The sequence below is a fragment of the Lagenorhynchus albirostris genome, chromosome 2 (assembly GCF_949774975.1).
Source record: "Lagenorhynchus albirostris chromosome 2, mLagAlb1.1, whole genome shotgun sequence".
NCBI classification, from domain to species: Eukaryota; Metazoa; Chordata; class Mammalia; order Artiodactyla; family Delphinidae; genus Lagenorhynchus; species Lagenorhynchus albirostris.
This window is the reverse complement of record NC_083096.1, coordinates 69,307,076-69,316,901: the sequence shown is the minus strand read 5'-3', so window position 1 is coordinate 69,316,901 and position 9,826 is coordinate 69,307,076. Positions and strand designations below refer to the sequence as shown.

Here is a 9,826-nt window from a genome sequence, read left to right as displayed (position 1 = left end):
GAACTACAAACAAATGGCTTCATAAGCATTGAAAAATATTTTATTTCAAATGCATAAAATTATGCTGCTGATTCAGTTGGTGGGACCATCATTTCAGTTTGTGTCCATTTTCTGCTCCTGCAGAAAATCCAGAAAATCTCAACACTAAGAGCCTGAGAAGCCCTGTATTAGCGTTAGTTTATCCTATCCCACCAAGTTGGAGGAGCCGGGTAGAGACAAGGCTCCAGAAGCGGTTTTGAACGGGGTTTAGCTCCGCCCCAGCCGCAGTAACGTTACCTTCCCCCAGTAAATCCAAGTTCCCGCGGTCGACGTGCTCCCACGAGGGAGCGGCGGCGCAACTCAGACCGGCTGGACCTAGATGAGGGACGTTCTAGCCGACCCCCTACTCGATGGTAGGGCCCTCCTCACTCCGGCCTCCGGGCGCCGCCATGTTGGAGCCTCAGTACGGGAGCCATGGATGCGAGCGCACGGCCGGCAGCCAGACCCGGGCCAGCTCCGCTGAGCACATGCTGGAGGTGCGGCCGGGGCTGTTCCTGGGTGGAGCTGCGGCAGTCGCGGAGCCGGACCACCTGAGGGAGGCGGGCATCACGGCCGTGCTGACGGTCGACTCGGAGGAGACCGACTTCAACACGGGGGCTGGGGTCGAGGGTCTACGGAGTCTCTTCGTGCCAGCGCTGGACAAACCCGAGACCGACCTGCTTAGCCATCTGGACCGGTGCGTGGCCTTCATCGGCCAGGCCCGCGCCGAGGGCCGCGCGGTGCTGGTGCATTGGTGAGTGGCCGGGTCCGTGGGGAGAGCAACCCCGTCACGCTTCCAGCCTGCCCCCCTCACCCTTCTCCCAGGCCCCAGAAGAGGACGAAGGGGCTGTCGGCCACTAGAACCTTCTCCTCCTCCCTCTCGCACAGGCTTGTGTCTGAGAGAGGATCGGGCAGGAGGCGGGCCCCTGATGGCGTGCAGGCTTTCATTCATTCAGTTTGTGTTGGTTCATCCTGCAGCCGATGAGTTTTGTTTCGGAGGTAGGAGGAATCTTCAGGTAAATGACAAAGTCCCTGCACCTGCAGAGTTTAAATCTGTTCGCGAGAGGCCACACACATACCCAGATTATTGTAATGCAGACTAGGATGCGAGGTGTATAGTAAGAGATTAACAAAGGTTAAGGTTATTCAAACTTAAGAGGAAATTATTTTCATTGCTTTTGTTTGAGGCGGGGTGGCTGATGTTGGGGAAATTTGGGGAGAGAAAAATTGGTTAGGACGTAAAGGATCCCTAAGCCATTCCTAGGGGAAAGATGGAGTAGGTGATAGCAATGGCAAAACGAGTGTAATAACGATAGTTTACATTTATTGAGCCAGCACTTTTACTGCCAGCATTTGTTCTAAATATTACATAAAGGACATAAGGTGGTGATAAAAGGGAAAGAAGTCTGGGGTCAGATCTCCAGGGCTCTTAAAGCCAGCAAAGGAGTTTAGATTTTTTCTGAAGCCATTATAAAATGTTAAAAAAAATTAGTGTAATTATTTTTGAATAGGTAATACCTTCATATGGTTCAGAATTCAAAATGAATAAGGAAATAAGGGAATAATTCTTTTGTACAGTAGTAGTAATTCAGAGGCAAAGGGTTTATTTGAGTAGAAGAAGCAGAAAAGAAGTGGACCTGAACTTTACCATTAGTGGGGGGCTGGGTTTTTTTAATTGTTGCTATTTGATATTTTAAAGGTTTCTTTTTCAGTCACGCAGGGGTCAGTCGAAGTGTGGCTGTAATGGCTGCTTTTATGATGAAGACTGACCAACTTACCTTTGAAAAAGCCTATGAAAACCTTAAGACTATCAAACCAGAGGCTAAGTGAGTTCTTTGTCGTAGTAATAATTCTGCTTTTGTGATGTGATTTTATTTATTTAAAGGAAAATTAACTATGTTTGTTTGTCCTTGCAGGATGAATGAGGGGTTTGAGTGGCAACTGAAATTATACCAGGCAATGGGATGTGAAGTAGATACCTCTAGTGCAATTTATAAACAGTATCGTTTACAAAAGGTTACCGAGAAGTATCCAGGTGAGTAATAATTGGTAGTATGTGTTTGGTCCTTTCTAGATGCTGTTTACTCTGACACCAAATGTTTCAGGTGCGTTATCCCTTTTTCCAGCGATCCCTTGAGATAGGTATTTATTTCCTTTTGAAACCGTGGTTTAGCAAGAAATAGCTTGTTCAGGGTCACAAGGTTTGTAAGTGGCTGGCTTGAATTTGAACTCAGGCAGTCTGTACCTGAAACCCAAGGGCTTGATCACTGTGCCCTCCTACCTCATCCTGATTTCTCAACAATGGAGAATATATATATTTTTTAATTTCTGAAGTTAGCACTACTTGCCTCAATTTGACATATGCTGAATTTTGCCTGAAAATGCAGAGTTGATTTTGACAAATGGATACATTTTGTGTCATGTAGAATTGCAGAACTTACCTCAAGAACTCTTTGCTGTTGACCCATCCGCCATTACACAAGGATTGAAAGATGGGGTTCTCTACAAATGTAGAAAGTGCAGGTAAAATATTTTGTATCCTCTGGAGATTTTATTTTGTCTCAGTAGCTGAAAAGTACTGAAAGTTTCAGTTTCTTAAAATCTAGTAGGAGGAATTTGTTTAATTGAATAATACAGAAATTTCATATTCAAATCTGGTTTCAAGAAGAATATGAATTCTTAAAAGTAAAAGTAATGCGGTTACTTGTAGAAGTTATTGAAAATTAAAGTAGCATAATCAATGTTATATTAATTTTCCCCCTAAGAAATAACTGCACATTTAATCTATTTTTTCATCCTTTTGCAAGTCATTAATGTTTTTGTTTGTTTGGGGGTTGTAGGCGATCTTTATTTCGAAGTTCTAGCATTTTGGATCATAATGAAGGAAGTGGTCCTATAGCCTTTGCCCACAAGAGAATGACACCATCCTTCATGCTTACTACAGGGAGTCAGGCTCAATGTACATCTTATTTCATTGAACCTGTGCAGTGGATGGAATCCACTTTGTTGGGAGTGATGGATGGACAGGTGAGAACACGTTTTACTTTCTACGGTTTTATTATGTCATCTATATTTTGTTCCTTTCATTTTAAACCATATTTTAACTAGCATTTTACTCCATCTTAACTGCTTTCTTTCTAAAGTTTAATATCTTTCTAATATAGATAAGACTTTATCAAAGACAAATTAGTCAAATAAAAACCAGCTGATGTAAAATAGTGAACCACTTTTGGTGGAAAGCTGTTGGTCTAAGTTAATTAATTCCTTTTAAGGGTATTGTTTGTATTTTTTCAAATTAAGACTAACAAACTAATTAGAATATATTTAACAAAACTTGAACTTTGTAAGAAGGAGGGCAAATCAAGGATTTTAAAATTAGATTTTAAATTTCTTCTTAATCTTCCTTTTTTTCTCTTTTGGCTTTGTGTATTTGTTTTCTTGATCTTTCAGTTTTGTATGTTTGTTGTGAGATTTTTTTTCATTTCCTGTTAATTCTAAAGAATGCAGCTCATATGAGCATCCTGTGACAGCCACAATTCTCCTTTAGGTTTACATGATATTAATCTAAAGATATTCTAAATCTAAGATATAATGACGTTTAAAGTTTGTATAAGTTTGTATGGTGAGTATTTTATGAAACCTTTTCACTGTATTATTTCATTTGAAGAATACAATAACTTTATAAAATCGAGCACATATCTATTCACATTTTATATGTGAGGAAACTTAGTTTGCATTAGTTAGTGTCTTGCCTAGAAAGAGGTACCCTGTATTCAAACCCATGGTTTCAGATAATGCTGCTTTATTGAGGTATAATTCACTTACCATATAATGTACCCATTGAAAGTGTACAGTTCAGTGGTTTTTAGTATATTCACGGAGGTTTTTGCAGCTATCACCATTTTTATCGCTACCAAATAAACCTTGTACAGCAGTCACTTCCCATTCTTGATGATATTATTTGTTGAAGTCCACTTTATCTGTTTTTTTCTTTTGTGGCTTGTGCTTTTGCCTTGCTGCTTTTGTTTATTGTTTCTTGGGGCGTGCCTTGCAGCTTGTGGGATCCTAGTTCCCCAACCAGGGATTGAACCTGGGCCCTCAGCAGTGGCAGTGTGGAATCTTAACCACTGGACTGCCAGGGAATTCCCTTGCTGCTTTTATTTAACCCGGAAAACACAAGATAAAGGCGTTTTTGTGAAATATTCTAGATCACATTTGTGCATACTTCTTTGTACACTTATTTGAATTTTCTTACAGAATATACACCTAAAAGTGGAAATCCTGGCTTGAGGAGTGTGTACATTTTAAATATTACTGATAGTCTGGGCCGACATTAACAATGCCCATACAAATTTGCCTTTCACTAATGTTGAATGCATATACTCATTTCCCCATACCCTTGACATAATGGATATTGTAAAATTGGTAAGGTTTTGTCAATCTGTCAGTCTGTGAGATGAAAAATGTTAATCCTAAAATGTTTTAATTTGAATCTCCATGACTACTACTGAGACCAACATCTTTATATACTTATGAGCCATTTATATTTTCTTTTACAGTAAATTTCCTTCATGTCCTTGGCCCATTTTTCTGTGGGTTTTGTCTTTTTCTAATGGATTTGTAGGAGTTCTTTATATAGTCTAGAGTTAATGTTTCGTGTAATATGTTGCAGATATTTTCTCCAGTCTGTTGCTTTTATCTCAGCTTTGTGATACATTTTTTTCTTCAGCTTTTTGAGATATAATTGACATACAGCAGTGTATAAGTTGAAGGTATACAGCATAAATGACATACATATATTGTGAATGTGGGTTTTTTAAATTGTGGTAAAATATTCATAACATAAATTTACCATTTTAACAGTAGCCTTGAGAACATTCACATTGTTGTGCAACCGTCACCACCATCTTCCCCAACTGAAATGCCATACCCATTAAACACTAATTCCCCATACCACCCCCACCAGGCCCTGGCAACCACCATTCTACTTTCTGTCTTTATGAATTTGACTACTCCAGGTGCCTCATAAAGTGGAATTACACATATATTTGTCCTTTTGTGACTGGCTTATTGCACTTGGCATAATGTCCTCAAGGTTCTTCCATGTTATAGCATGTATCAGAGTTTCCTTCCTTTTTAATGCTGAATAATATTCCATTTTATGTATAGGCTACCACATTTTTTTTTTTTTTTTTGCGGTACGCAGGCCTCTCACTGTTGTGGCCTCTCCCGTTGCGGAGCACAGGCTCCGGACGCACAGGCTCAGCGGCCATGGCTCACGGGCCTAGCTGCTCCGCGGCATGTGGGATCTTCCCGGACCGGGGCACGAACCCGTGTCCCCTGCATCGGCAGGCGGACTGTCAACCACTGCACCACCAGGGAAGCCCCACATTTTGTTTATCCGTTCATCTATCCATGGACATTTGGGTTGCTTCCTCCCTTTGAGTATTGTGAATAATGCTGCTGTGAACATGGGTATACAAATATCTGTTTGAGTCCCTGCTTTTATCTCTTTGGAGTATATACCTAGAAGTGGAATTACTGGATCATATAGTAACTCTATGTTTAATTGTTTTGAGGAATGTGGTATATTTTGTCAAACTAAAATTTAAGATATTTATGTAATCAATTCTAGTTTCTGAGTTTTATGCCCAGACTTTCTATATAGCTTGTCGATGATTTAAAAGTCAACACATGTGCCAGTCACAAAACAGTCACAAAACCTTCTGTTTCACATCTCAACCTTCACCTTTCTCCCTTAATACTGGAATTAATCTATTCCTCATTTAAACTCCCAGAGTACAACATACTTCTTACACAATTATTGTAGTCTACTATCTATTACAGTAAATTGCCATTACATCTCACTGATTAGACCATCAACTCCTTGAAGGTATGAGCCATGTCTTACCTGTTTTTATATCTTATATTACCAAAGATAATTATTTGTTTTGTATAAAAGTGAATGAATGAAGTAACACATTTATTTTATTTCAGCTTCTTTGCCCCAAATGCAATGCCAAGTTGGGTTCTTTCAACTGGTATGGTGAACAGTGCTCATGTGGTAGATGGATAACACCTGCTTTTCAAATACATAAGAACAGAGTGGATGAAATGAAAATGCTGCCAGTTTGGGGATCACAAACAAGAAAAATATGAACTTGTGACATTTGATAACTTGCTGATGATATGTGCTACCCTTGCTTATTGTCATTCATGGCAGATTGTTTAGTTTTAGGCCATTAACATTTCATTTGAAATATGAGAAGATAAAAATCATTTGACTTAGAAACTATACTTTGTCAGCTTCTTACACTAAGTAGAATGGAAATCAAAACCTTTTAATCATGTAAATTATACTTTATTTGATATTAAAATCTTTTATAACCCAGATACTTTCTTTATTTCATATATATTTAAAAGTTGTGATTTTTGGAATGTTAGTTATGTAATCTTAAGGTCTAGATGGACAAAATTATCTATAAAAATTAGAAACTGTCATGTTTAAGTGACATTCTTTTATTTCTAGAAATGTAAAGCAGATTTGTTTGGACATATTTTGACATTTCTCTTTCTCTCTTTTAAGGGACATTAGTAAAGCTACATTAGTCCGGGTTTTTCTTGGAAATGTAGAAGAAAAGGACATCAGTAAAACACTGACTAAAGTGTGGTTTTCCTATGATACTTTTTGAAGTAATCTACTTAAAGAAATGTATTAATGTTAGGTATATTTCTGATGACGAAGAAAATTAAATGTGGAGTAACTACATATCAATCACCTTTTTTAGCCTGATGTGTTAGTGTATTGGAAAAGGTAATATGTCCAGATTAGTTTTTTTTTTTTTTTTTTTGCGGTATGCAGGCCTCTCGGGGCATGAACCCGTGTCCCCTGCATCGGCAGGCAGACTCTCAACCACTGCGCCACCAGGGAAGCCCCCAGATTAGCTTTTTAATGTGATCTCTGGAGACTGGAATTTATTTTACTCATTGATAATAGTTAGAATTATACCTAATTAGATACTTGAACATTTACATTAAATCAGAATTAGCTAATAAAGAGAAATATAGTCCATGTTCTTAATATGTTTTTCATATTTACACATGTGAGTGTATATGTACATAAACCAAAACGGGAGTTATTTTAAATGCAAAAAAATGTGAATCATGATCCTATTTAAAAGCGTGGGAGTGTTATAGATGATTCTTGAGAATATCTCAGCATAGGACCTGAAGCCTTTGGCAGCTTTCGTATAATAAATTTTTCTTAGGAGAAAAAATTTTTCCACTTCTGTCTTAGCTTTCACAATATCTGTTTACTTCTTTACTTTGTAATGTTATACTCCAGAAAGCTTTTTAAAAACAATTAGGTTGAACCATATGAAATTGCCTCTTTGTAGGTGAAAAGTAATTGAGTAGCAGCAGTTTTGTATATGGTTCAAGCTAATACCTATGTATAACACTGTGGCATCTATCACAGAGAAAATGACATAGATTTTATTTGAATTTATAATTGTTAATTCAGTAAATATTTACTAAGCACCTTTTATGTACACGACTCTAGGTGATACATTGAACAAACGAGATAAAATCTCTGCCTTGTAATTTATATGCTAGCCAGGAGACATTGACAAAATAGTATCTTTTTTTGAAAGATAATTGGTATTTGCCAATGAGGAATGATTTTGGGATACCTGACTTTTCTTTATGTAAATTTTGAACTTTTGTGAAACATCCACTAAGCAAGATTTTCAGATTTAAAGTCTTTTAATGTTTTATTTTGGGGGTGGGGTAAATCCGTTATGCCTTTGTTCTCAAAATAAAAAAAGAATCCTTTCTTTTTAATATTTAGGAATATCAATGTAGAACATTTGAATTTACACATTTGTTGAAAATAGCAATATTAACCTTACTTCAGAGGCAGTGTGGTATAGTGAAAACAGTACTGAAGTAGAGGTCAGAGAGTGGCTCTAATAATTCTGGCTCTACTGATCACCATCTTCCTGGAAGTGAGCAGGTCTTTTGAACATTGGGAGTCATTTCTCATCTTCACAAAATGGGATTAATATATGTTCTGCTGTCCTGACAGGGTTGTTTGAAAGATCATTTGCATTAGCTTTAATTTCTTTTTACATATAATGGAGATAACAGTAGTATCTGGGTTATTACAAGGATTTTTGTGATACATTGCAGTTAAAGAACTTAGTATAGTGCCTAGCTAGTAGCAGTCAACATTTTCCCTTAAAGGGACTTCCCTGGTGGTCCAGTGGTTAAGAATCCACCTTCCAATGCAAGGGATGTGGGTTCAATCTCTGATTGGGGAACTAAGATCCCACGTGCTGTGGAGCAACAAAGCCCGCAGGCCCTGGAGCCCACATGCCACAACTACTGAGCTCATGCACTCTAGAGCCTGTGCGCCACAACTAGAGAGGATCCTGCGTGCTGCACCTAAGACCCGACGCAGCCAAATAAATATTTTTTAAAAATTAGCATTCTTAAAAAAAACCCTTTCCCTTAAAATAGCTGCAGTTTATTGAGCACTTACCTGCCAGTCACTATCCTAAACACTTAATGTGTATTTGATTTCATCCTCAAAACAGCCATGAGATAGATCCTATTATTCCCATTTTACAGGTGAAATTGAGGCTCAGAAAGATTAAGTCACTTCCTCAAAGTTACATAGCAAATGAACCTAGATTAGAAGCAAGATTTGGCTTACTCCAAAATTTGAGCTTTTAACCTCTATATTCTAATATTTGGGCTCACTGTTCAGGGTGGTATTTGTCTTAAAGATGTCATACTAAAAATGTCAATCAGATTGTAAAATCTAATAGTACTGATGAAATGCAGTTTTTAACTAAGCTATAAATTCATTAGTCAGGCATGCCACCAACATTTGCAGGGTACAAATTGAGGCCTACATTCTATTTCTCTTAAAAGTTATAAATAAAGCTACCAAACTATTAAAATGTTTTGTTCTCTTGACAAATATATCTTCATAATGACCTGGAAGACAAGGTTTGAATTTAGAATTCTCTGACTTCATGGAGTTTCATGACAAAATATGGCAATGCACTGAGAGTTGGCCCCTGACCTACAGACTGCCCCCCCCTTTTCCCACCCCTGGATTTGTTCATGCGGACCCTGGTGTATATGTATATGTGGACTCCCCACCTCACATTTCTAAGCTCTGTCTACACTCCTGGCATACAGTGTTGGCACAGTTCTGTCAGAAGCCTGAGCAAGGCTTGGAGCTATTTGGGCTAGTTGGTTGTCAGAAGTGTGTCTAGAAAGGGACCACGTGTCCTGGCTGAGCACATCACTTTGGCATCATGGATTCTTAACCTGTGGGAAGAGACATTACCAGATGCCAGAGTAAAGTCCTAGGTATGGATCTAGACATAAAATTCTTTCAAATTTTATTTCTCTGCCAAGGGTTTAAGTTGAAAGCAAATGAATAAATGAAAGAAAAAGTATTTGATAACATTCAACATTTATGACAAAAAAGGTAACTAGAATGGAAGCAATTTTCCTTAATGTGCATATAAAAAAAGAAAACTACAAACAGCACATTTCTTAATGATAATCGAAAATGTTTCCTTGTATTTAAAAAAAATCTCCAGAAAAAAATTTTGCAAAAACACATGAGGAAACAAAAAAACAAAACCAATCAAGCCCCTAGATATTACAATCAGCAGAATCACAAAGTGAGAAATTATACAGGACAAGTGAAAAATTCTTTTTTTTTGGCCGCACTGCACAGCAGGATCTTAGTTGCCTAACCAGGGATTGAACTCGGACATCATCAGTG

General features: G+C 38.0%; 1 protein-coding gene across 1 annotated transcript; it reads left to right on the top strand.

Moving 5' to 3' along the window:
- Positions 1-295: 295 nt before the first annotated feature.
- Positions 296-9,237, top strand: DUSP12 (dual specificity phosphatase 12). Its single transcript, XM_060134508.1, has 6 exons — positions 296-772; positions 1,731-1,844; positions 1,935-2,053; positions 2,445-2,541; positions 2,859-3,045; positions 6,016-9,237. Exons 1-6 carry the CDS (start codon positions 390-392, stop codon positions 6,175-6,177), a joined length of 1,062 nt encoding a protein of 353 aa, XP_059990491.1. The 5' UTR covers positions 296-389; the 3' UTR covers positions 6,178-9,237.
- Positions 9,238-9,826: the final 589 nt, after the last annotated feature.